Below are 27878 nucleotides of genomic sequence, written 5' to 3'. Positions count from 1 at the left end.
TATCGGGGTTTGGTCATCTGCCTTGCTGGCATGTCTCTCCATGAGAGCATGGAGTTTTGTTTTGTTCACTGTGCATGCCCATTGGCTGAATGGATGGTTGGATGAGTTGTAAATCCACCTTTGCAGAAGTACTCTTAAATGTTTAGTGCATATCCCTTGCCCCAGCACGGTGTCTTACAGAGTAGGCATTTAATTAATATCTGCAAAAACAGTGAATGAGTGATGCATAATTCCTTTTTTTTCTCTGTACTTTCAGTGTGCGTGCTCAGTCACGTCCAACTCTGCGACCCTATGGACTGTAGCCTGCCAGGCTCCTTTGTCCATGGGATTCTTCAGGCAAGAATACTGGAGTGAGTGGGTTGCCATTTCCTTCTCCAGGGGATCTTCCAGACTCAGGGATCAAACCCTTGTCTCCTGCATCTCCTACATTGGCAGGTGGATTCTTTACCATTGAACCACCTGGGAAGCCCTGTACATTCACCTCCCTTTTAAAACAGAATCAGAAAAAAAAAAAAAAGATAAAATAAAAAATAAAACAGAATCAGAAACACATTTATAAATAATTTTGTATCTTTTTAAAACAAGACTATAAATACCACTAGTATCTTTCCATGTCATTAAATATTCTTCAAGAACATTTGTTTTAATGGCTGCATAAGATGCCATTCTGTCAATGAACTCTAATTCGTTTGAACCACTCGTTGAACATTTAAACTGTGATAAATATTTTGCTATTATAAATAACCCCCCAAGTTCAAGTAGCTGAATATTTGTACACATCTGTAATTATTTCCTTTGAATAGATCAACACAAATGCAACTGCTGGGTCAAAGGAAATGTACATCTTTAAGATATAATAATAGCAGTAGTTCCCATGCCTCAAACATTTCTATGCACCATGCACTGTGCTAAGCTGTGTAATTTAAACAGCAGGGACTGTGATTATCCCTGCTTTGCAGAGGAGGAAACTGAGGCTTAGAGAAGTAACTTCATTTGCTCAAAATCACACACCAGGCTCATCTCCAGCTTTAACTCCCAGGCAAGGCTCTCGCTAACTGCCCTCTGCTGCCTCCGTATGGCCAGGGACACACGTTGCAAGTTGTGCTGTAGTTTGGTTCAGTTCAGTCCCTCAGCCGTGTCCGATTCTTTGCGACCCCATGGACTACAGCGTGCCAGGCTTCCCTGTCCTTCGCCACCTCCCAGAGTTTGCTCAGCTTCATGTCCATTGAGTCGGTAATGCCAGCCAACCATCTCATCCTCTGTCGTCCCCTTCTCCTCCTGCCTTCAATCTTTCCCAGCATCAGGGTCTTTTTCAATGAGTTGGTTCTTCACATCAGGTGGCCAAAGTACTGGAGCTTCAGCTTCAACATCAGTCCTTCCAATGAATATTCAGGACTGATTTCCATTAGGACTGACTGGTTTGATCTCCTTGCTATCCAAGGGATTCTCAAGAGTCATCTCCAACACACAATTGGAAAGCATCAAATCTTTGGCCTCTTGATGAAAGTGAAAGAGGAGAGTGAAAAAGTTGGCTTAAAACAATATACAAAAAACAGATCATGGCATCCAGTCCCATCACTTCATGGCAAATAGATAAGGAAACAATGGAAACAGTGAGAGACTTTATTTTTGGGAGCCCCAGAATCACTGCAGATGGTGATTGCAGCCATGAAATTAAAAAAAACACTTGCTACTTGGGAGAAAAGATATGACCAATCCAGACAACATATTAAAAAGCAGAGACATTACTTTGCCAAAAAAAGTCCATGTAGTCAAAGCTATGGTTTTTCTAGTAGTCACATATGGATGTGAGTTAGACTATAAAGAAAGCTGAGCACCGACGAACTGATGCTTCTGAACTGTGGTGTTGGAGAAGACTCTTGAGAGTTCCTTGGACTGCAAGGAGATCCAACCAGTCCATTCTGAAGGAGATCAGTCCTGAATATTCATTGGAAGGACTGATGCTGACACTGAAACTCCAATACTTTGGCCAACTGACCCATTGAAAAAGACCCTGATGCTGGAAAAGATTGAAGGCAAGAGGAGAAGGGGACGACAGAGGATGAGATGGTTGGATGGCATCACCTACTCAATGGACCTGAGTTTGAGCAACCTCCGGGAGTTGGTGATAGACAGGGAAGCCTGGCACACTGCAGTCCATGGGGTCGCATGACTGAGCAACTGAACTGAATTCTTTGGTGCTCAGCCTTCTTTACGGTCCAACTCTCACATCTGTACATAACTACTGGAAAAATTATAGCTTTGACTATGCGAATCTTGACTATGCAAGTCGGCAAAGTGATATTTCTGCTTTTTAATACGCTGTCTAGCTTTGCCATAGCTTTTCTTCCAAGGAGCAAGCATCTTTTAATTTATGGCTGCAGTCACCGTCCACAGTGATTTTGGAGCACAAGGAAATAAAGTCTGTCACTGTTTCCATTGTTTCCTCATCTATTTTTCATGAAGCTATGGGACTGGATGCCATGATCTTAGTTTTTTTGAAGGTTGAGTTTTCCAACCAATTCACACTTCCACCAGCACTCAGAGGGAATACCCTCTTTAAGTATCCTCACCAGCATTAAACATTCTTGTTCTTCTGCTCTTTTGAAATCTTTATGCCTTACTGGGTCTCCATGTTTAAAATACCAAGTATTGGAAATTCCCTGGCGATTCAGTGGTTAGGACTCTATGCTTCTAGTGCACGGGGCCCAAGTTCGATCTAATCCCTGGTTGAGGAACTAAGATCCTGCAAGCAAAAAAAAAAAAACAAACAAACCGAGTCTAGAAGCTGAGATGATGGCACTTTATTCAGGTCACAGTGATGGGAGGATGGCCAGGTGCAACCCTTGCCTTTTTTAAAAAAATTTATTTTGTAATGGACTACAGTTGGTTTGGGCTTCCCTGGTGGTTAGATGGTAAAGAATCCACCTGCCATGCAGGAAACCTAGGTTCGATCCCTGGGTTGGGAAGATCCCCTGGAGGAGGACACAGCAACCCACTCTAGTATTCTTGCCTGGAGAATCCACATAGACAGAGGAGTCTGGTGGGCTACAGTCCACGGGGTTGCAGAGAGTCGGATGCAACTGAGCAACTAAGAACAGAAGAGCACAGCATAGTTGGTTTATAATGTTGTGTGAGTTTCAGGTTTACAGCAAACTGATTCAGTTGTTCAGTTATCTAGCCTTTGCCTCTTTAATGGCCTGCCCACACTGAAGACTGTCAGGTTCTAGAACCCATATGTGGGGAAGCCCTCTTACAACTTAGCTGGGGGTCCCATTAGCAAACAGAGCCCTGGAACAAGCCCAGTGGCTGACCTACCCCAAGGGTTTCCCCAGGATGGGCAATTAGGTTCCTCTACTTCAGTGCCCTCAGAGGGGGAATCTGATCCCAAAGAGCTTCCAGTACAGGACTTCCTGGAGGGGTTAGTGAGGACGTGACCCTCCAATACATCAAAACAGATGAGAAGAGTGAAGCGGATTTGGCCTCATAAAAGTGATAAATTTCAGTACATCAGAGAAAAAAAGATCAGTGACAATATATAGATGGCAAACAAAGCTTTCTGCCCTTTATATGTAAAGAGCATTTACAAATCAATAAGAAAGGTGAGTATACAACAGAAAAGTAAGCAAAGAATGTGAACAAAAATTTGAAAATACAGACAATAAGGAAAAACAGAATTGGTGAACAATAAATTAATAAAATGGATATCAGACTCTTAACAAAAGATCTTTTTTGGTCTCTCACAAAAATATTTATTTACTATTATAATCAGTGCTGATGAGAATATAAGATAACAACCACTCTTATATCCCACATGTAGGACTATAATCCTGGACAGGTTTTGACAATATTCATCCAGAGGCTTAACAAGTGGTAAAGAACCTGCCTGCTAATGCAGGAGACAGGTTCAGTCCCTGGGTCAGGAAGATCCCCTGGAGAAAGAAATGGCTACCCACTCCAGTGTTCTTGCCGGGAGAATCCCGTGGACAGAGGAGCCTGGTAGGCTACAGTCCACAGGGTCACAAAAGAGTCAGACACAACTTAGTGACTACACAACGACAAACAGCAATTTTAATTCTAGGAATTATTAAAGGAAAATATATACACAAAGGAGTATAGGTGAAGATATTCGTCTCCAGTGTTATTTTAGAAAGAATTTGGGGGGAATTCCCTGGCCGTGGAGTCATTAGGACTCCGTGCTTTCACTGACAAGGGTGCAGGTTCAATCCCTGGTTGGGGAACTAAGATACCACAAGCCATGAGGTTGAAAGTCGTGCTGCTTCCCTGGTAGCTCAGCTGGTAAAGAATCCACCTGCTATGCGGAAGACCCCGGCTCAATTTTTGAGTCGGGAAGATCCCCTGGAGAAGGGATAGGCTACCCACTCCAGTCTTACTGGGCTTCCCTTGTGGCTCAGCTGGTAAAGAATCTGCCTTCAATGCGGGAGACCTGGGTTTAATCCCTGGGTTGGGACGATCCCCTGGAGAAGGGAATGGCTATCCACTCCTGCATTCTGGCCTGGAAAATTCCATGGACTGTATAGTCCACGGGGTCGCAAAGAGTCAGGCATGACTGAGCAACTTTCACTGAGGTTAAAAAAGGAATTTTTTAATCACCATTTTAACAATATTTATTTATGTATTTGACTGCACCTGCGTGTGGGATGCCGGAGAAGGCGATGGCACCCTACTCCAGTACTCTTGCCTGGAAAATCCCATGGGCGGAGGAGCCTGGTGGGCTGCAGTCCATGGGGTCGCTGAGGGTCAGACACGACGGAACGACTTCACTTTCACTTTTCACTTTCATGCATTGGAGAAGGAAATGGCAACCCACTTCAGTGTTCTTGCCTGGAGAATACCAGGGACAGGGGAGCCTGGTGGGCTGCTGTCTATGGGGTCGCACAGAGTCAGACACGACTTCACTTTCACTTTTCACTTTCATGCATTGGAGAAGGAAATGGCAACCCACTTCAGTGTTCTTGCCTGGAGAATACCAGGGACAGGGGAGCCTGGTGGGCTGCTGTCTATGGGGTCGCACAGAGTCAGACACGACTGAAGTGACTTAGCAACAACAAAATCTTAGAGCCTGTGAACTCTCAGTTGTGGCATGGGCGATCTAGTTCCTTGGCCAAGGATTGAACCTGAGTCCCCTGCATTGGGAGCTCAGATTCTTAGCGATTAAACCACCAGGGAAGTCCCTCACTATTGTTTGTTAATTGTTGATCTGTACTGAACAATTCCCCTATTCTTGCACATTTAAGTTGCTTCTAGTTTTTTTTCACTGCTTGCTATGCCAGATGCCCTGTAGACTCTTTATCATCTTCTCTAAACCTCACCACATATCTGTAGGATGGGATCCTTAGCCCCTGTTAACAGACTTAGGAAACTGAGACATGGAGGTAGGGTAGGAAGTGGGACAAAGTCCCCTCACTTGTAAGCAGCTTTGGTGGAATTTTAGACAGGAAGTCTGACTTCAAAGCTGATGCTCTTAAAGACGGCTCAAATTCATTCAGTAAATACATTCATTGCCTTCTGCGTGCCAAGCATAATGATAACTGAAAACACATATGGAGAATTATCTGTGTAGCTGGCCCTGTGCTAAAGAAAGTGAAAGTGAAGTCACTCAGTCGTGTCCAACTCTTTGGGACCCCATGGACTGTAGCCTACCAGGCTCCAACTCTTTGCGACTCCATGGACTATAGCCCACCAGGCTTCTCCCTCCATGGGATTCTCCAGGCAAGAGTACTGGAGTGGGTTGCCATTTCCTTCTCCAGGGGATCTTCCTGACCCAGGGATCGAATCCGGATCTCCTGCATTCCAGGCAGACACTTTAACCTCTGAGCTACCAGGGGCCCTGTGCTAAGCCCTTCACATATACTACTTCATTTAATCCCCACAACAGCCCTATGCACTATTGCTATTTTCTTTCTACAAGTGTGCAAAGTGAAGCACAGAGAGGTTAAGTAACTTCTCCAAAGTCACACAGGCAGCCTGGCTGCAGGATCTAGGCTCCTAACCATTTTTTTTCTTTTTCAGAGAACAAATGCTTGAGAGAGAGAAAATAAACCCATGAACAATTAAATAATAAACATAAAATAAGATGCTGAGTAGAACTCAAAATATGTCACAGGTTGCACCTAGACAGCCATGAAAGATGGCAAAAGACACAGGTCCCCGTGACCCAACTCTAGGTGTTTATCAAAAGAAGTGAAAACATGTATTCGAACAATGACTTGTGCAGGAATGTTCAGAGCTGTTTTCATCATCACCCTGAACTGGGAACAATCCCAAACATCCATCAACTGGTAAACAGATAAACACGCTGCAGTACATTCATTCCATAGAACATAGATGTACTGGGTGGTTCAGCAACGAAAAGGAAGGAATTCGTGATAAGGAGGACAGCTTGGATGAACTGCAAATGTATTAGTCTGGGTGAAAACAGCCAGCCTCAAAAGATACTACAGTCCTTTCTCCAGACCCATGGAGGATTGATTCCAGGACCCCTGGGGATCCCCACAGATGTTCAAGTCCCTTGTATAAAACAGTGTAGTATTCGCATTATAACCTACATACACTCTCCTGTATGTATACCTTATTTTAAAAATTCTATTTAGAACTCTTTATGACCCTATGGGGAGAAGGCAATGGCAACCCACTCCAGTCCTCTTGCCTGGAAAATCCCATGGATGGAGGAGCCTGGTAGGCTGCAGTCCATGAGCTCTCGAAGAGTCAGACGCAACTGAGCAACTTCACTTTCACTTTTCACTTTCATGCATTGGACAAAGAAATGGTAACCCACTCCAGTGTTCTTGACTGGAGAATCCCAGGGATAGCGGAGCCTGGTGGGCTGCCATCTATGGGGCCGCAGAGTCGGACATGACTGAAGCAACTTAGTAGCAGCAGCAGCATGACCCTGTGGACTGAGGCCCACCAGGCTCCTCTGTCCATGGGATTTCCCAGGCAAGAATACTGGAGTGGCTTGCCATTTCCTCCTCCAGGGCATCTTCCTGACCCAGGGATCGAAACTGTGTCTCCTGCATTGCTGGGGGATTCTTTACCACTGAGCCATCTGGGAAACTATATTTAGGCTGTATTGCGTCTTGGTTGTGGCATATGGGATCTAGTCCCCCAACCAGGGTTTGAAGCTGGGCCTCCTGCATTGGGAGAGTGGAGTCTTAGCCACTGGACCACTAGGGTAGTCCCCTGGTATGTTTTACTTTAAATCATCCCTGGATTACTTGTAGTAACTAATACAGTGTAAATACTATGTAAATAGTTGTAAATGCTATGGAAATAGCTGCCAGGATCCAGCAAATTCGAGGTTTGCTTTTTGGAACTTTCTGGAATTTTTTTTCTGGATATTTTCCATCCGTGGTTGGTTGAGTTGAAGGATGCAGGACTGTAGCCAACTGTGTACAGTTCCACTCAGAGCATTCCAGGAAAAGCAAATCTATAGTGACAAAGAGCAGATGAGTTGCTGCCTGAAGCTGAGAGAGACAGGGAAGCATTAACTGCAGTTACGGGGGACGCTGTGGGGTGCAGAAATGTTCTGATTCTTGATTTTGATGGTGGTTTCACGGGAATACACATCTGTCAAAACTCATCGTGATGGGAGGAGACCTATGGCTGATTCATGTTGATGTTTGGCAGAAACTAACACGATATTGTAGAACAATTATCCTCCAATTAAAAATAAATACATTTAATTATTAAAAAACTCGTGGCTGTTTCTCAAACACACAGGTTCAGTCCTGCCTCAGGGCCTTTGCACCTGCTGGTCCCTCTGCCTGGATCACTCTTCCAGGTCTTTACTTTGACCGACTCCCTGTCCTCTGGCTCAAATGTCACCTCTTCAGAGAGGCCTTCCCTGGATACCACATCGAAAGCACTCTTTCCATTCCCACATGTTAATTTCAGTGTATTTTCTTCACAGTGCTGATCACCATCTGGAACTGTCCTGTGATGCCATTTTGGTTTTCATGATTTCTTCTCTACACCCCTCCCTCCAGTAGAAGTCAGGCTTCACAAGGGCCACCACCATGTCTCCAGCACGTGATCATAGTAGGTGCATAGTTGTTTTTTGTTTTTGTTCTTGTTTTTTTGGCTATGCCATGTGGCATGTGGAACTTTCCTGCCCAGGGACTGAACTCCCGCCCTCTGCATTGGAAGTGTGGAGTCCTTACTATTGAACCACCAGAGAAGTCTCGCATGGTTCTTGCAATCCACAGAAACCATGTCTGGCTGATTTAAGCAATGCAGGACTTTATTAATTAAAATATTTGTCAATGACTGAATCTAGAGACCTGCAGCTTCCTCCTTCTAATCTCTCCATAGTGCCCCCCCCCCCCGCCCCACAACCAGACATCCCAGGAGCTTTCCAGGCCCTGATGTCCTTTTTGGGAGCACTCACAGCCCCCTTCCCATTCAACCTCCCTACACCTCCCTCCCTGCCCCCACCTGCCAGGCAGGCATCTGTGTAACTTGAGCCTTGCTCAAGCTTTGCAAGGCTTGAAGCCTCAGGGTCTCCGGCTTGCAACCTGTCACTTCCTGTGTGGGTCACATGTCACAGTGTTGCAATGAGCCGTGCATGCCTTATGTCCTACGTACCCAGCCGTGGCAGCCCCTAGGGCTGAGCAACTTTATCTGATTCACCGAAATCACTATCATTTCTGTCATTCACCTGCTCCCTCAGCATCAGGTGCCGTGATTGAAATTTACCTGTATTTTTCCTGCCTTCCTTCCTTCCTTCAACCAATGTTTGTTGAGCAACTACTGTGAATCACGTGCTGGGGCTGCAGGGGTAAACAGAACCAGCAGAAAACCCTGCACCCTGGAAGCTCACATTCTGAAGGAGGAGGTAAAGAATAAATGGTTAGGGACTTACTTGGTGATCTGGCTAAGACTGCTCTCCCAATGCAGGAGGACTGGGTTTGATTCCTGGTCAGGGAACTAGATACACATACCACAACTAAGACCCAGAACAGAAAAATAGATAAACAGATATTAAAAAAAAGAATAAATGATTAAACATCTATCCATATAGGTCACAGTGTCCGAGTGCTCTGAAGGAAAATAAAGTAGGGAGAGTTCTCTGATGGCCTAATGGTTAGGATTCCAGGTTTTCACTGCTGTGGCCTGGGTTCAGTTCCTAGTCAGGGAACTGAGATCTTGCAAGTTGCATGGTGTGGCCAAAAAAGAAAGAAAAGAAAGCAGGGAAAGGGGATGGGAGGAGGGGGCTGAGGATGCTGGTTTTGACAAGGCGGTCCAAGAGGGACCAAAAGGGTGAGATTAGAGAAGAGACCTGAAGGAGGGCAGGGATGGAGCCAGGCAGATCCCTGGGGGCAGCCTCCCAGGGAGAGGAACAAGCCGAGCAAATGTGAGAGGGTGACCTGATCTATTTGAGGCCAGCCTCCCAGGCGGCGCTAGTGATAAAGAACTCGCCTGCCACTTCAGGAGACAGAAGGGATACGGGTTTGATCCCTGGGTCAGCAAGATCCCCTGGAGGAGGGCATGGCAACCCACTCTAGTATTCTTGCCAGAGAATCCCATGGACAGAAGAGTCTGGAGGGCTATGGCCCATAGCGTTGCAGAGTCAGACACGACTGAAGGGACTTAGCATGCATACACGCACGGGGCTGGAGCAGAGTGGCAAGGGGCAAGTGGTGGGAGATGAGCACAGGGAGGTGAAGGCAGTAAGCTGATTGGGGTGGGCTATGGGGAGAGCTCTGGCTCCCCAACTCCAGTGACCATAGGAATGTATGTAGGGAACAGACTATGGAGTGGGGACAGTGGGGGTGGGGAAGCGGGGGAGACCAGGGGGGCAAGGTGACAGGACAAGGGTGGGAGTCTTGTAGGTGGGAGGGAAAAAACGAATTCTAGATAGATTTTAAAAGTCAAAGCCAGGGGATTTCCCTGGTGGTCCAATGGTGAAGACGCCATGCTTCCAAAGTGGGGGTGTGCGGGTTCAATCCCTGCTCGGGGAACTAAGATCCCACATGTTGATCAGTCAGAAAAAAAAGCCAACAGTGTTTACTACCTAATTAAACCTGGGATGAGAGAAAAAGAGGAGTCAGGGACAACACCAAGGCTTTCAACCTCATTTAATCCCAAGGACACCCCACAAAGTACAATCACCCTTTTGTTACAGGTGAAGAAATAGAGGTTCAGAGAGGGCTGGTGATTCCACACCCCACAGGATGTGGCAGAACGGAGATTCGAACCCGGTTTCTGCCTGGTGGTCAGTGCCAGGCCAACGGAATGTGCCAGACCTACACGGACATCAACTCAGTCTTTGGTCACAGCGTGCAATGAGTGACTGCCCCACTGGTCACTCGATGGGCTTGGTGCCTCCCTCTGTGGCGTTCTCTTGCTGCTTGTCATCCGTATTGTGTAACCACATTTCCCTGCCAGCCCTCGGGCTCCCAGAGGATCTTACTGGGCTGCTTCATCTCTGTCCCTGGCATTGCCTGGCTGGAGCCTGACACGTGGCAGCCTTCATTAAGGCACAAGTATTTATTAACCTCAAGAATTTATCTAGTGCTGGGCTGCGCTGGAGTGAGCCCTGAGCATCACCCTCGTGGGGTTGACAGTCCAGTGGGGGAGACAGACCCACCCCCAGACAGTGACAGTCCAGACTGGGCAGGGCCCCCACTCAGCCTGAGAAGGGGTCTGGGAGGAATTGGTGGAGGTAAGGGACCCATGAATGAACAAGATGGCCTTGGTCTCCACCCTCACAGATGGCCCCCAGCCCAGCGAGGCAAACTGATAGTGAACAGGGTAATCGATCAGTCGATGAGCGAATAGCAGAATGCTAAGAGTTGGACATGAAGTAGAACAGGATGAGACAGAGTGTGACTGTGACCCTTTAGCTGGGGTTGTCGGGGAAGGCCGAGCCCTGAGGCTGAGCAGATCAGCCCCGAATGAGCGGAGGGAGGGCACTCACAGGCTGAAGAGCCAGTGCACAGGGCCGGGGGCTGACAGTGAGAGAGAGCTTGGTGCTCAAGAAAGTGCAAGGAGGGAATTCCCTGGCCGTCCAGGGGTTGAGACTCCCTACTTCCACTGCCCAGGGTGCGGGTTCTATCCCTAGTCAGGGAACTAAGGCCTTCCCTGGTGGCTCAACAGTAAATAATCCACCTGCCAATACAGGAGATAGGGGTTCAATCCCTGGGTGGGGAAGATCCCCTGGAGAAGGAAATGGCAACCCACTCCAGTATTCTTGCCTGGGAAATCCCATGGACAGAGGAGCCTGGTGGACTAGTCCATGGGGTTGCAAAGAGTCAGACACGACTTAGTGACTAAACAACAGGGCACTAAGATACCACATGCTGTGCAGCCAGCAAGTACTGACTAAAATAAAGGTAAATAAATAGAGCCAAGACATTAAAAAAAAAAAAAAAACCTAAAAAAAAACGCTGCAAAGAGCCTTGGGCAGAGTGGGTGCTGGGTGGGAAAAAGATCTGAGGAGGCTGAAACCGCAATGGACGAAGCGATGTGCTGTCAGCCTGCAGAGCTAGGAACTCACTGGCTTCACTCAGGAGAGCCCTCATCCTTGAGGCCAGAGTCCAGCCTTTGCCTAAGACTTCTGGAGTCAGGTCCTGCCCATCACCAGCTCAGAACTCTCCTGTGGCTCCATGTCACTCAGGATAAAGGACAGAGACCGCCTTGTGACCCACAATGTCCCATGTGATCTGCCCTTGTCACTTCTCTGTTTTCATCCCTACTCTTCCTCTTACTCTGGCTCCATCACCCTGGTGTCTCCACTGATGCTCTGATGTGTTTCTGCCCCACAGCCTTTGCACTGGCTGTTCCTCTGCCTGGACTGCTCTGCCCATGTGACTCCTCCTTCAGATCTAAATATCACCCTCTCAGTGAGGTCTCCTGACCATCCTCGTGAAAACTGCCACTGTCCCCTCCCGTGACTTTCCATCCCCTTCCTGCCTTTGCTGTGTGCTTCATCACCATTTACCTTGTTATGCGCTTTACTTATTTATGGTGCTTGCTGTCTGACACCCTGGATAGAATTTCAGCTCCATGAGGGCAGACATCTCTGTGCTGTTCACAGCATGGAGAACAGGTCCTGGCACATAATAGGCACTCAATAAATAACGATCGACTACACAAAAGGAAGAGGCGAAACAGAAGGAGGGGGGAAATTTTTAAAGGGAGGAAAACAGCAGGTCTGTCCCAGCTGGCAGTTTGGAGTGTTAACACTTGCCCGCTTCCAGGATAACTCGGTGGCAGGCTGGGAGACTGAGGCACGGACCACACTGGCTAGCTCCCCTTGGGCTATTGGAGCCAGGCAGGATTGGCACGGAGGGCCGGCCTGGAAGAGAAGGTCGCTGGCACCACCTGCTGGACAGTGGTGTCATGACAGCTGTGCCCACCCTGCTGACTTGGGGCTAGTAAGGGCCTTTGCTAGGTGGGCAGAAGAGGAGACAGCCCAGAGAAGGCCATCACCAGCGGAAGTTCAGAGTCCAGGGAGACATAGCCATAAGCCTCTTTATTCCCGAGGCCCTGTGGACACTCCGCCCAGTCAGTGCTATGCAGGAGGGCAGGGTGGTGCCACCCATGACCTGTCTTGCTTCACTCTCCCTGTACATACACCTGCTCTCCCAACCCAGCAGGCTGGGACCCCCAGCTCTCTGGGAGGTGAGAGCTGCTCCAGCTCTCTCGGGGCTGCATCCACCCTCCATGGTGCCAAGGACGGCAGAGGAGTCGAGGCCCACCCTGACTCCCCTCTAGGGCCTGGCAGCAAGGCCCAGGGTTCCTGATGAGAGCTGTCTCCATTCCTAGAGGTACATCATCCGGCCAAGCAGGGGTCTCACCACCCAGACATCGTCCACAATCTTTCCATCCTGCAAGGGACAAAAAAAAAAAAAAAGGAGGAGGAAATGAGGGCTGAAAGCCCAGATTCTGGGGCCAAATGGCCTGGGTTCAAATCCCAGCTCTGTCGCTGATAAGCTGTGTGACTTTGAACAAGTGGCTAGACCTCTCTGAGCCTCAGTTTTCCTCATCTGGAAAGAGAGGATGTAGTACGCATATCATAGATACTGTTAGAATTAAGTGAGGTATTTAGAAAAGGCTTAAAAGGGAGCCTGGCACATGGCAAGGACTGGGTAAGTGTAGGCTGTTACTATTAGAGCACAAACCCCAGAGTGAGACAAAACTCACTTTATACGCCAGCAAAGCCACCCTCTGTGGCCTCCAGCACATGATCCAACTCTGAACCTGACTTCCATATTCTATTGTGTTTGAGTTGGCCGGAAAGTTTGTTTGCGGTTTTCATTAAGATGTTTAGAAAAAGCCCAAACGAACTTTTTGGCCAACCCAATAAAAAGTGGGGAGAACTGAATAGATAATACACACAAGTGCCTGACCCTGTATGGGCCACACAATAAATGGTAGCTACTTATCGTAAAAAGAATATGGTCTTTGTGGTCGTTTCTGTAACCTCTGGCTGTGCAACCCTGGGAAAATTACTTGCCCTCTCTGAGCCTCTGTTCTCTTAGCTGTAAAATGGAAATAAAATGTGCCCCATAGTATTATTGTGGTGATTAAAGGGACTAACTATAAGGCATTGAGCTCAGGGTTTGGTGCACAATAGTGTTCAATCAATCATAGTTATTAGTGCTATTTTAAAACTACAATGGCAAAAATACAGAAAGGTGACCATGATTATATGGGTCCATCTAAGCTTAAGCCATGGGGCTTTCTAGATGGCACAAGTGGTAAAGTTTTCACTTGCTAATGCAGGAGGCACAAGAAACTCGGGTTTGATCCCTGGGTCGGGAAGGTCCCCTAAAGTAGGAAATGGCAACCCACTCCAGTATTCTTGCCTGGGAAACCCCATGGGCAGAGGAGCCTGGTGGGCTACAGTCTGTGGGGTTGCACACACATCATATTGGTTTCCCTCTGCCTGCCTCCCACCTACTTTTTCCTTCCCCTGCTTCATGTTGATAAATCCCTTTAGAACTGACCGTGTTTTAGAAACCATTCTGAGCACTTTCTATGTAATAAGTCATTCAACCCTCGTTCAATCCTCTGAGGCAGAAACTATTAACATCCCCATTTTGCAGATAGGAAAATTGTGGCTCAGAGTTGCTTGAGGTTATCCAGCTGGTAAGTAGCAGAGGCAAGATTTGAACCCAGGATCTCCAGCTCTCAAGTCCACTTTTTAAACCACTTGACTCCAGAACGCACTGGGCCTGCTCTCTCAGGCAGGTGATCGGGCCACTGCTCACTGACCTGGTCATCAGACACCTGCTGGATGTGGACATGGGTCCCGTTGAGGATGTGCAACCGTGTGTACCCGTACTCTTTCACACGCAGGGCGCTCCAGGGCCGCGGGAAGAGGGTGAAGGGGGTGAGCAGCTCCTCACAGCCCTGCTGGAAAGAGTCATTTAGCCCCAGGGCTGGGGCAGGTGAAGTACCCTCTGGGGAGCAGAAAAGACCTGCCAGGTGGGATCCTGCCACCCCCAGGGAAGACAAAGCTGGTTAAGACTTGACCTTGGTAACACATACAACTGAGTGTTTTGACCCAGCCAGGCTTTCTGTGCCCCGAGTCTTGGACTTAGACAACAGTGCGTGGTTGTACAAGACTGTCCACTGAAGCATTTTCTGTAAAAGCTCTGAGCTGGAAGACAGCCAAATGCCCATCAGTAAGGGTCAGTTAAATAAATTAGAGCGCAGCCATCACAGAGAGGGGCAGTATAGAAAGATGGCGAAGATGTATTGTTAAGGGGAAAATGCAATTCACAGAATAGAAGAAATCGGTGGCTTTCAACCCTCGCTGCAGAGTAGACCCTCCAAGAAAGCTTTTAAAATCATCATTGCCTGGGAGAGAGGAAGTGTTTATCCTTGCAGTATAAAACTAGGTGATGTGAGCAGGAAGGATGAGGGAGCTTAAAAAAAAAAAAAGAAAAATCACCATGTTGCAGCCATCTCTGTAATAACTGCTGGAAGCAAGAACCATCAATGGATGGTCAAAGTAGCGGCGAAAGTATGAGGAATAGCAGGATATTTGCATAGTCTCCAAGTAGCTCCGGGAGACACTTGTTAACTTTAAAGGGGAAAATCATAAGTATGGTGCAAGAGATGCGTAAACCGAGGCTTAAAGACATACCATGCACTTCCTCATAGGATACACTGAAAAGAACACAGTACTGGGGACTTCCCTGCTGGTCCAGTGGTTAAGAATCTGCCTGGCAACGCAGGGGATGCACATTCAATCCCTGGTCAGGGAACTAAGATCCCCGATGCTGCAAAGCAACTGAGCCCACACATCACAACTAGAGACTCAGTATGTAACAAAAGATTGTGCATGATGCAGTGAAGATCTGACTGCGGCAACTAAGATCTGATGAGGCCAAATAAGTAAATATCAAAACAAACACACAGGCAAAACCAGTATCACTTTTGTGTGTTCTTATAACAAATGTGTAACTTCAACCTAATCAAACCCACACTGAGAGTCTACCAAACAACACTGCTGCGCTCTTCAAATTTTTCAAAGTCTTGAAGAATGCAGAAAGAAGGGAAAATGTTTCTGACTAAAGGAGGGGAAAGAAACAAGACACAATAATAGAACGTATGATCTTAAACTAGATCCTGGAGCAGAAAAAAAAAAATCTTTCAAGGACATGAATAGGACAATTGGATAAATCTGAATGAGACTGGATGATGGTATAGTATCAATTGTTAACTACTTGAATCTATTATACTGTACTGATGTAAGAGAATGTCCTCATTTTTTTAGGAAACACAGATGGAAGGATAAAAGGACATCATTTCTGCAGCTGAACTCTTCATTGGATGTGCAAATGATAGTGAAACTGTACACACACATACACACACACGCGTGCACACACATATCAAGAGAGAGACAGAGACAGAAATAGAGATTGAAACAAGAATGGTTAAATGTTCACAACACCAAGGCCAAGCCCTCAGCTTCTGGTGTTTGTCCTGGGGTTGGGCCAGGGCATCAAAGATTTAAAACCTCCCTAGGTAATTCTAACATGCATCAAGGCTGAGAACTGCTAGGGTATGAAAGATGATCCGAGATGTTTTTAAAAAGTGGGTGATGGGACTTCCCTGGTGGTCCAATGGTTAAGAATTTGCCTCCCATTGGAGGGGATGTGGGTTCGATCCCTGGTCAGGGAACTAAGACCCCACATACTGTGGGGCAACTAAGCCCATCTGACACACAACTCGGGAAGCCTAGGCACTGCAACTAGAGAAAGCTTTCATGCTGCAATGTTGAGCAACACCGCCCACCCCCCCATGCACTGCAACAAAAATCCAGAGTAGCCAAAAAAAATGAAAAGTGGGTGATGTACTAATACATCTCTATTGAGACACTTACTAATTTGCATACACAGAAAATATTCTCAAATGCCACCCAAGAGACGTAACCATTGAGAGTGGGACTCAGTGGTAAAGAACTTGCCTGCCACTGCAGGACACACAAGAGACATGACTTCGGTGCTTGGGTCAGGAAGATTCCCTGGAGGAGGGCATAGCAACCCACTCCAGTATTCTTGCCTGGAGAATCCCTGTGGACAGAGGAGCTTGGCAGGTTACAGTCCATGGGGTCGCAAAGAGTCAGACATGACTAAAGTGACTTAGCAAGAAGGATGTGGATGGCTGCATCTCCTGTCTGAATTTTTATCACAAGAAGTGCTTCCTTCAGATCAGATCAGATCAGATCAGTCGCTCAGTCGTGTCCGACTCTTTGCGACCCCATGAATCGCAGCACACCAGGCCTCCCTGTCCATCACCAACTCCCAGAGTTCACTCAGACTCACGTCCATCGAGTCAGTGATGCCATCCAGCCATCTCATCCTCTGTCTTCCCCTTCTCCTCCTGCCCCCAATCCCTCCCAGCATCAGAATCTTTTCCAATGAGTCAACTCTTCGCATGAGGTGGCCAAAGTACTGGAGTTTCAGCTTTAGCATCATTCCTTCCAAAGAAATCCCAGGGCTGATCTCCTTCAGAATGGACTGGTTGGATCTCCTTGCAGTCCAAGGGACTCTCAAGAGTCTTCTCCAACACCACAGTTTAAAAGCATCAGTTCTTTGGCGCTCAGCCTTCTTCACTGGATCTCACTAATGTGTTGTTGCTTAGTCACCCAGTCGTGTCTGACTCTTTACAACCCCATGAACTGCAGCACGCCAGGCCTCCCTGTCCCTCACCATCTTCCAAAGTTTGCCCAAGTTCATGTCCATTGCATTGCTGATGCCATACAGCCATCTCATCCTCTGATGCCCTCTTCACCTTCTGCCCTCAATCTTTCCCAGCATCAGGGACTTTTCCAATGAGTTGGCTGTTGGCATCAGATGACCAAAATACTGGAGCTTCAGCTTCAGCATCAGTCCTTCCAATGAGTATTCAGGGCTGATTTCCCTTAAGATTGACAGGTTTGATCTCCTTGCTGTCCAAGGGACTCCCAAGAGTCTTCTCCAGGACCACAGTTCAAAAGCATAAATTCTTTGGTGCTCCACCTTCTTTATAGTCCAACTCTCACAGCCATGTGTGACCACTGGGAAGACCGCTAATTTGTAAAATCAGCTTAAAAAATAAGCCCTCACTTCTTGTGGAAGTGATTGACTCCAAGGCTGCTGGGAGTGAGAGTGAATGGGACACAAGATATTCCTGGAGCACCTTGTGGAGCCAAAAAGTAAGAAAGAGCCCACAAAATGACAGGGACACTTTGGAAGGATGCGGGACCTGATCTGAAGAGTTCCCAGTGGCCAGAGTGAGAGCCCATACACAGCAGCATCAGTAGCAGGAGCACTGGATTATAACCCACAGGAGGAAATAATTCCCCATGCGGCCACACTGGTGCAAATCCATAACTAACCAACCAACTAAATGGGGCAGAAGGGACAACCCTTCCTCACAGGAGGTTGCTAACTAATAAATCAGGGAGAAACAAGGGAAATAGATGATTCCCAGCCGAATGCCCCAGTGATCACTGTTGCAGGCAAGACCCACTGATGGATTCAAACATTAGTAAGTGGAGACTTCCCTGGTAGTCCAGTGGCTAAGACTCTGAGCTCCCAGTGCAGGGATCCTGAGTTTGATCCCTGGTTGGGGAACTAGATTCACACGCCTCAACCAAGAGCTCAAATGCTGCAACTAAAAATTCCAAGTGCTGCAGCTGAAAAAAAAAGAAAAAGAAAAGAAAGATTCTATGTGCCCCAACTAAGACCTGGAACAGGCAAACAGATTTAAAAAAGAAAATAGTGGGTGAAAGTTGGAGGAGAAACAACTTTTGCAGGGTCTAAAAGCATCTCCCCCAAGATGTTTATCAGCCAAAAGGGAAATACAGCAAGTTGATGGTGGAAGAACATCCTTACACAGGTGATTCAGAGAAAGTCCTCCAGGAATGAGACACTGTGAGGACCTGGATCCCTCGGTATGATGTGCTGAGGACACAACCATCACTTGTGATCCTCTGGCCCCAAATGCGTAATCTGCATCTTGGCATGAGAAAGTATCAGACAAACCCAGATCCACGGGCATTCAGGAAAAAAAAAAAAAAAAACAGAAACAAACAACTGGCCAGAATGAAAGACAAGGGAAGATGGAGGAATAGTCACAGATGGGAGGAGACTAAGGAGACACAATGAAGAAGGAAATGACAACCCATTCCAGTATTCTTGCCTGGAAAATTCCATTGACAGAGGAGCCTGGTGGGCTACCGTCCACGGGGTCACAAAGAGTTGGCTGCGACTGAGCACAAGGAGACACAAAAACCAAATACAGTGGAGGATGAGCTGGTGCAACGTGAATAAAGGCTGGAGTCCAGTTACAAGGATAATAATAAGCCCTCTGTCCTGGATCCGACCAGCAGACCTGGGCAAGCACCCCCTGCCCCTGCCACTTACTGAACCTGTGACTTCAAAGGAGTATTTTACTCTTAGCTTCTGTTTCTGCATCTGTGCGATGGGCACACTACTAGGTACATCTAACCCTCTAAGAGATGCCAGCTGAATAAAGGAGGAGGCACCCAAGCTGGCACAGGTGCCACCCTCAATAGATCAGAGGTCAAAGGCAACATCCCACCCCACCCCACCCCGCCCTGCTCACGGCGGATCCTGTGATGATGTGGACAGGGCCTCGAGGGTGGGTGTAGGGCATCTCTTGGCTGCCATTAAGTACCTGGAGAAGTGACAAGGTGGAGAGGGTGTGTCACACCGGCCAGGCCCCCGGGGATCTGACTGAGGGAGTCCACTGACACCACCAGCCCCATGGGTCTCAGCCCTCCCCGGGGGCCTCCCTCACCTGGTAGTTGTAAATCGGCCACAGGCGTTCATACGAGTGCTCATGGGCCCACAGCTGCAGGTCGACCCCTGAGACAAAGCAAGAGGGGTTCAGGCCTCTGAATCCAGGAGAGAAGGGAGGCGGGGCCTCGAGAGTCCTGGGGTGGAACGGGGGGTCACTCACCATATTTGTAAAAAAGATCCTCCAACCCATAGAACTTGCCACGGAGGCCTTTGCGAACCTAAGCAAGATGAGCAAGGAGGGGAGGGGGGGCTGAGGCTCACCCCCGACCTGGATTTCAGCACCTGGTTCCCTGGGAGGGGGTGCTCACCTTGCTTTCATGCCAAGTACAGTCATCCAAATCAGCATTGGAGCAGTACATGGGCCGGTGGCCCATGGTGATGATCCACGGCCGGACCGCCCGGTTCTTATTGGCTTTCTGCAGAGAAGGGTTCAGAGTGAGGGGCGGGCAGAGCAGGGGGGAGCCGGTGATGGAGGAGGGGGTGGGGGGCACATCCCAGGGGGACAGCCACAGGTTACCTGGAGGTCGCTCTCCAGCCAGTGAAACTGTCTCTCTACCAGGTGGCGGCCGTAATGAAGGAAGAAATATACCTCGGTGGAGAGGGAGATGATGTGTGCGGGTCCCAGATCCCAGCTGGAAGGGTCAAAGGGCAGGGGTCAGAAGTGAGGGTCTCCTCTGCATCTCCCATCCTTCAGGGGAGGGAGGCCACTGTCCCTGCTCCCCCCCAGATTACCTGTACCACAGGCCTTCGGTGTTCCCTGGCATGTTGAAGCGAGCTTTGTAGTTGGAGAAGTTGCTGGATAAAAGGAAGTAAAAGGGTAGGAGGGAGGGTCTGGGTGCCCCTCCCCCCACTTCCCACCATCAGGCCAAGCCTGGCTCCCAGCCCAGCCCTCATCTCCTCTCCTCTCACATTCGTCAATGAGCTGCTGCAGTGTGAGAAACTAAGGTGAGACACTAGGAAGGACTGGTTTTGTCGGCCAGGCCCTCGCCCACCCCAAAGCCCTCGGGCCTCACTAGCGTTCCTCGTGATTCCCAGGGCAGGTCATGTAGGGTACGATAGCAGCCACGGGTTCGATGAGTTTCATGAACCTGTCTCCGACACGTGCATTGTCCTGATCCATGTTGTAGGCGAAGTCTCCTGGGTGGGGGTGGGGAGGTGGGGGGTGGAGGAGAGGATGAAGACCCAGACCCAGCTCTGCTGTTGCCAGAACTGAGACCTTGTTGATCAAGTCCTGGCTCCCCCTCCCGCTCAGGCATCTTCAGTCCCTACCTCACACCCAAGTGCCTAGGCACTTGGAACCATCTCCTTAGCCTCTGGTCCCTGACATGCCTGCAGGACCCAGGACCTCGCTGGTCTCCTGTGCCCCAGCACCCCAGCCCCATCTCGTCCCTTCCCAGAGTCATGACAGCATTGAGACTGGCATGGTCTGCCCTGGCACTGGTTTTGTACCAGGCAGTGTTCCAGATGTTTTGCTTGATCAGCCGAATCCTCAAAACACCCTCTAAAGTGGATGTTATTATCATCCCCGTTTCAGATGGGGAAGCCGAGATCCAGGGAGGTGGAGAGCTGACTCAAGGTCACAGAGCTGAGCTTAAGGATCCAGGAATCAAACCTCAGGAGTCTGATTCCAGCGTCTACTACAGCTTTGAATCATAGCCCCGATTTCCGTCTCCCATCTGGTTCCTGGCTCTCAGATCACAGCAGAAATGATCATGACAACCAACACTTATGTAGCACCTACAGCGTGGCAGTCAATGTCGACTTATTTCATCATGGTGCATGTGTACTAAGACGCTTCAGTTGTGTTCGACTCTTTGTGACCCCGTGGACTGTAGCCCGCCAGGCTCCTCTGTCCATGGGATTCTCCAAACAAGAATACTGGAGTGGGTTGCCATGCCCTCCTCCAGGGGAATCTTCCTGACCCAGGGATCGAACCCGCGTCTCTTACATCTCCTGCATTGGCAGGCAGGTTCTTTACCACTAGCGCCCCCTGGGACGTCCGTATAGTCATCACAACAGTCGGAAGAATCTAACCTAGTCCCAGCTCTTACAACAGTAATACAGAGGAGAAAACCAATGCACGTAGCTCTAAGTGCCAGACTGATTTTAACCCGGGAGCCCAGTTAACCGCGACAGCATCCCCATAGCCAGTCTCTTCCCCCGTCCCTTTGGAACCACGCTGGCCCCGGCTCCCGGCCCCTTGCAGTCCTGGCGTTACCTCCCACCCCATACCTAGCAGATGCCTCCTCACCCACATGAAGAATAGCGTCGTACATGCCCTGCTGGGTGTCCCGGCGCAGTCGGGGGAGGGCCCTCGGATTGTCGGCCCCCAGGTCCCCAAACACAGCCAGGCGCGGGCTCCAGTGGGGTCCCTTCTTCAAGGCCCGGAAGCGGAAGCGACGGCTCCAGCCCTGAGCACTGCCACAGCGGTAAACTGAGGGGAGAGGAAAACGTCAAAATCTGCCGGGGCTGGGGGGTGGGGGGAGCGCCCCAGGGTGTCTCCTTCACCCCCATCCATCTTCAATTGGTGGGGGGACTGAATGGGTCTAACCCATGCCCCTTCTGACCACCTCACCCCAGGTCTCCAGCCTTCCGTTTTCATCCCAGGGTCTCATACAATAGGCTTGCAGGTAAGCAGAGAGGGTACCAGCCTGCCTGAGCCACCTGCCAATAGTAGCTGTTAGCCCACATCCCACTTCTCCTCCCATTCGCCCTTCAACACCCGGCCCCCGGGCACCTCTCACCATACTGGACTCCTGGCAGCAGCCCCTGCAGGGTGACTCGGTGTATGTAGAGCTTCCGCCGGAGAATGCCCCCATCCACAAAGAGGCTGAAGGTGCCCCGAGCCTGGAAGGGCAGGGGCCCAGAAGGCTGCAGCCCATACTGCACTTCAGAGGGCACCGGGACCCGTGTGGTCCAGGTTACAGTCATGGAGCCTGGCTCACCTGGAGAGAGAGGCAAAGGAGGTTCGGCAGTGAGGCCTGGGTAGACGTGGGGAGAGATGTGCAGAGAGTGAGAGGCTGTTGAACATTTAGGAGTTAAGGACACAGGTTCCGGAGCTTCCCAAGTTCAATCCCTACTTCACCATTTCCAAGCTGTGCTTTCCTTGGGCAAGTCACTGCAGTTCTCTGAGCCTCAGTTTCCTTGTTGGTAAAATGGGATAATAATAGTATCTTCCCTATAGGGTTCTTTGAGGCTTAGATGAATAAATAAGAGGAAAGCACTTGAAACAGTGTCTGGTACAGTCAGGGTTACATGAGTGGATGGATATTATTATAAATGGTGTTACTATGTGCAGGCTTGTGCCACATACTTTACACATGACACTGTTTAGGGGTTGTAAACTCAAATGTCTGGAGGCCAGTTAGGTAATATATATGGGAACAAGGGCCAGCTGTAAGGAGGAAGGCAGCAGGGAGGGGTGGAGTCTGTGACCGAGCGTAGAGCCTGCCGTCTCGGAGTGGAAACCATTGTTCAGCTCTAGGGTTGGCTGCCGTGCAGGAAGCAGGCTTGGTACCAGCCAGTCTGTCAACTTCTAGAGCAAGTCTTTATACTGCTAAGTGCTACTGCTGCTAAGTCACTTCAGTTGTGTCCGACTCTGTGCGACCCCATAGATGGCAGCCCACTAGGCTCCTCTGTCCCTGGGATTCTCCAGGCAAGAACACTGGAGTGGGTTGCCATTTCCTTCTCCAATGTATGAAAGTGAAAAGTGAAAGTGAAATCGCTCAGTCGTGAGCGACTCTTAGCGACCCCATGGACTGCAGCCTACCAGGCTCCTCTGTCCATGGGATTTTCCAGACAAGAGTACTGGAGTGGGGTTGCCATTGCCTTCTCCGAAATCTTTATACAGTGGTTTTCATATCCCAAGAGCACATACAAACTTTTAAGTAATAGCTTCTAATTCTTGAATGTCAGCAACCAGGGACCTCCCTCAAGGTCCAGTGGTTAAAACTCCAGCTTCTAATGCAGGGGGCCTGGGTTCGAGGGTTCAATCCCTGATGAGGGAACTAAGATTTCTCATGCCACAAGGCATGACCAGAAAAGTCAATTTGCAAACAAACAAAAGCAAATAAACAAACCCCATTAGCAACAAAATCAAGGTTTTAAAAATAACATGTGGTGTGTGTGCACGCGTGCTAGGTCGCTTCAGTAGTGTTTGACTCATTACGACCCTACGGACTGCAGCCCACCAGGCTCCTCTGCCCATGGGGTTCTCCAGGCAAGAATACCGGAGTGGGTTGCTATGCCCTTCTCTAGGGGATTTTCCCGATCCAGGGATTGAAATGGAATCTCTCATGTCTCCTGCTTTGGCAGGCGGGTTCTTTACCATTAGTGCCACCTGGGAAGCCCACCAGGTGATTCTTTTTCCTGCAACGTGTGTACAGAAGGCACGCGCACAGGTCATTCATGGCAGCACTGTTTGTAACTGCAAAATATCGGAAACCACAGACATGCCCCTACATAGGAGCGTAACTTAAGGAACTATCTAACATCCGTACCCAGGAGCACTTCACAGCTGTCGGAAAGGAAGACGATGAACTCTAGGAACCAGTATAGAATGACGTCCAGGACACAACGTTAACAGAAGCAATGTACGAAAGAGTGTCTATAGGCAGCTACTCTTCATGTAAGAGGGTGTAAGAGAATACACAAGTATCTGCTCATTTATTTGTACAAGAGACGTACACCAGAAACTGAACAGCTGGATTACTTACATGGGCTGGAATGGGGAAGGGGTAGAAAAAAGAGGGGATGGGAATGGAGTAGTTAGTCGAGAGGCAAGGGTAGGATGCTTCTCAAGTCTGTCATTTTCTTAAAACCCTGAGTCCTAGAGCTATAGTCCTGTTTCATCTTTCCTTCACACACCCCAAGAAATGAACAATGAAAGCCTTCCTAGGTTGTAGCGGGGCTTCCCAGGTGCTGCTAGTGTTCCCTGCCAATGCTGGAAACATAAGAGGTAAGAGTTTGATCCCTGTGTCAGGAAGATCCCCCTGGAGGAGGGCATGGCAACCCACCCCAGTATTCTTGCCTGAAAACTCCCATGGACAGAGGAGCCTGGCTGGCTACAGTCCATAGGGTTGCAGTGAGTCAGACACAGCTGGAGTGACTTAGCACACAAGTAGGTTGTAGGGGGACGTCAATACGGAATAGAAACACTAACAGAGGGCTGTAAGTATATCAAAAAACAGGGACCTCCCTGGCGGTCCAGTGGTTGAGAATCTGCCTTGCAATGCAGGGAACTCAGGTTTCATCTCTGGTCAGGGGACTAAGACCCCACAGGCCATGGAGCAACCCCTTTATGCTTACTCTAGCACTGAACAAATGAGTAAGTCTATTGTAGATAGAGGGAGCTTGGTTTCTCAATGTTGGAAAAAGAAGTTGCAAATGAGGAAAGAAGGCTAAAGTATACCCTTGTTGGTGGACTGAAATACTGCTGGCATTAGTAAGATCTCATGGTATCTAAAATTAGTACAAAATTTACAGTTTGAAGACCAAATATGGCAGGCTCTTAAGCCAGCCTGCCTGGATTCAAATCCCAGACTGTGTGACCTGACGTGAGACTCTTCATTGCTTTGGGCCTCAGTTTACTCTTTTGTAAAATGGAACTAACAATAGTACCTACAGCTTAAGGTCAATAAGAGGTTAAATGAGTTTTCCATCTGAATCACTTCTAAGAGTATATTTGTTATTATTATCATTATTGTGTAGGCCAAACAAAGGACAGCTATGATCTCACTGGGTTTTCACAGCAGCCCTGTGAGATGGGTTTTATTTTTGTTCCAGTTTACAGAGGCCTCCAGGCAAAGTGCCTTGTCCGAGGTTACTTATCCAGCAAATGCCAAAGCCATTTCATTCATGAGGTTTCAGATTCTCAATGCAACTAACCTTTAAGAAACTACCTTAGGACTTCCTGGTGATCCAGGAGTTAAGAATCTGCCAGCCAATGCAAGGGATGCGGTTCGATCCCTGACCCAGGAAGATTCCACACGCCACAGGGCAACTGACTGAGAGCCACAACTTCTGAGCCCACACCTGCCCTAGAGCCCGTGTTCTGAAACAAGAGAGTAGCCTCCTCGCTGCGACTGGAGAAAAGCCTGAGCAGCAGCGGAGACCCAGCACAGCCAAACAAATAAATAAACGAATAAATAACGAACTAAGTGAAACTACCCTAAAAGTGTCAAGGATCCAAAAAAGCAGAAAAGTCTGAGAAACTGTCGCAGATAGGAGAGGACATTAAAGAGACCTTAACAGATTTAATAAGTCAATGCCAATTTTCCCACAACATTGCTTTTCTTTTTTAAAGTGTAGTTACTTTTCATGAAAATGTCATTTACCTTACTACTGAATAGGTTTACTATTGTTCATTTTTAATGATTGAATCAATATTTTTGAATGCCTCCATTTTAGTTTCTGATATGGCGATTATTATGGATATAACTCACATAGGCTAAAGCTCTCTGAAGTTCTCATAATTTTTTCAGCTGTGCCAAAGCATCCTGAGACAGAAACATGTGAGAACCACTGCCACATTCCAAGTTCCCATTTGCCACTTCACAGGTTACTATTTCACTTACTCTCCACTGGGAGGTCTCACTAATATTACCCTACTGTCCAGATGAGGAGGCTGAGGCCAGAGAGGTTAAGTCACTCTCCCAAGGTCACACGGCAGATAAGCAACAAAGCTGGGTTAGAACCCAGAAGTCTGGGTGCAGAGGGTCCAGAGTCCAGGGTCTTATTACCCCCTTGCACCTCCACCCCAAGATTAAGGACCAGGAGGTATTTTGTGACAACACAATGAGCAGTTACACAATGAATAATGACAACTCCAATCCTCCAAGGAAAATGCTTACTATAGGCTGAGAACCAGAACCATTTCCCACACAGCCACATACCCTACTGCTTATAATCCCCATTTAACAGATGTGGGCAACTGAGGCTCAGGAAGACCCACCAGCCTAGACTCCCTCGGGAATCAGTGCGAAATACCAGAGCCCCCAAACCAACTGGTCCTCACTGGGAAATGCCCAGGGAGAGGTCACAGACACTTACCTGGGTAGGACAAGTGCACTTGCTCGGGGGCAGCACTGGGAGGCTTTGGGGACCCCCGGACTTCCAGGGAGAAGAAGAGGAGTAGACAGCAGCAGGTCCAGCAGGGACGAAAGGAACACATGGTAGAGGGGAGGTGGGGAGCAGGGGAAGGGAAAGGGTCCTGCAGGCATCAGCAGGAGGGGCTGAGAGGATGGGGGAAGGAGTCAGCGGGGAAGGCAGGGAGGGCTTCACAGGGAGTGCTTATCCAGACTCTGGAGAGAAAACAAAAGCAAGCGTCACTCACGACTGAGAGACAAATACCCTCTGAGCCTCACTGGATGCTAAGCACTTTGCATAGATGAACTCGTGGGAGCCCGACAACATTCCTGTATTGGTAGCCTCTGTGATCATCAGCCCCGTATCACAGATGAGGAAGCTGAGCAATGGAGTGATTCAGTGGCATGGCTCAAGTGTGAAGGAGCGGAGACTGGAACTCAGGGGTCCTGGCTGCAGAACCCTTGCTCTTGCCGTTCACTCCCAGTGCAAGAGGTTTGGGAATGGGATTGGGGGTGGGGCTCTCCATCCTGGGCATTCCACCCTGCCCTCAGAGATCTCATGGTCCTCTCCTCCATCCTGCAGCCTTCCATCTTTGTGACTCCAATACCTCCACTCCATCCCCAGACCAACCAAGCATTTCATCCCACCTGGAGCAGCCCCATCCTCCCTGCCCCCATCTCAGCATCCCATCCTGCTGTTAGTGACCCCAATTTCTCCCTATTTCCTGGCCCTGCGCTTGCATACCCAACCTCCTTCTCCCCAGCCCTTCCCCTCCCGCTTCAGTTCGGATCTCCTGGTCATGGAGGACCTGCCTGCCAGGGCAGAGGCAGGTGGGGACTGTCAATCCGGGAACCGGGAGCTGGGGCTGGGGGTTCCCTCCGGGTCCCGGCTCACCCTCTGGGACGCCAGCTCCCAGCATGCGCGCGTCTCGGGCACCAGTGCGACGGTGGTATTTATGAGCCATCCCACCGCCCACAGCTGTCCCAGCCCCGGAAGAGCCTGCCTTCTCCAGGTGACGGCCTCCCCAGACAGCTGGGGCCCCGCGTCCCACTGGTCTGGCCGGTCCCAGGCGCCCCACGCCCACACGCAACCCCCCAAGGGTGGAGCGAAGGAAGGGGTACCCAGGAAGTTTTGGTAAACCACCGCCGCCACCTCCAAGCTGGCCACCAGGTGAGCGCCCGGACCGGTAAGTCTGTGCTTGTCTCCAGGAGCCTCACCCCGCAGCTGCGGAGCCCCCAGGGCACTGACACTGGTTTCCATCTCTGGCCTTTCCGAATCCCGAGGTACTCAGGTGTTCAGGCACCTTCATCCGCGACCTGAGTTGGGGTGGGGAGATTCCCCATCCCTTTCCCTCCTCACGGGCTTTGTATTCTTGGCAGTTCCTTCCTCCTCCTCTCCAAGCTTAGTTCAGTCCTTCGCAGCTGCCGCCCCGCCCCCCGCATGCTGAAAACAGAAAATCTAAGTCCACCAATCACAGTGCTGCTTCTGAGCTGTGCGACTTCG

General features: G+C 49.1%; 1 protein-coding gene across 1 annotated transcript; it reads right to left on the bottom strand.

The window, feature by feature from the left end:
• Positions 1 to 10041: 10041 nt before the first annotated feature.
• Positions 10042 to 26668, bottom strand: ACP7 (acid phosphatase 7, tartrate resistant (putative)). The gene is made up of 12 exons (XM_061388222.1): positions 26340 to 26668; positions 22034 to 22234; positions 21541 to 21723; positions 20303 to 20426; positions 20022 to 20084; positions 19807 to 19921; positions 19598 to 19705; positions 19450 to 19507; positions 19288 to 19355; positions 19093 to 19164; positions 14245 to 14382; positions 10042 to 12854 (listed from the first exon to the last, which is right to left on the bottom strand). Exons 1-12 carry the CDS (start codon positions 26458 to 26460, stop codon positions 12789 to 12791), a joined length of 1317 nt encoding a protein of 438 aa, XP_061244206.1. The 5' UTR covers positions 26461 to 26668; the 3' UTR covers positions 10042 to 12788.
• Between the last annotated feature and the right edge of the window lie 1210 nt (positions 26669 to 27878).

The sequence above is a fragment of the Bos javanicus genome, chromosome 18 (assembly GCF_032452875.1).
Source record: "Bos javanicus breed banteng chromosome 18, ARS-OSU_banteng_1.0, whole genome shotgun sequence".
In the NCBI taxonomy this organism is placed as follows: domain Eukaryota; kingdom Metazoa; phylum Chordata; class Mammalia; order Artiodactyla; family Bovidae; genus Bos; species Bos javanicus.
The sequence above is the reverse complement of the archived record's forward strand: the minus strand, read 5'-3'. Positions and strand labels throughout refer to the sequence as shown.

What these genes read in the sequence shown, in the direction of transcription:
- ACP7 (XM_061388222.1), bottom strand. Translation starts at nt 26,460, where the DNA reads ATGTGTTCCTTTCGTCCCTGCTGGACCTGCTGCTGTCTACTCCTCTTC. An exon ending in GTACTTGGCATGAAAGCAAG is followed by an intron (nt 19,508 to 19,597) that starts GTGAGCACCCCC and finishes CATCTTGCTTAG; the next exon opens with GTTCGCAAAGGCCTCCGTGG. An exon ending in GGATCTTTTTTACAAATATG is followed by an intron (nt 19,356 to 19,449) that starts GTGAGTGACCCC and finishes GCTTTGTCTCAG; the next exon opens with GGGTCGACCTGCAGCTGTGG.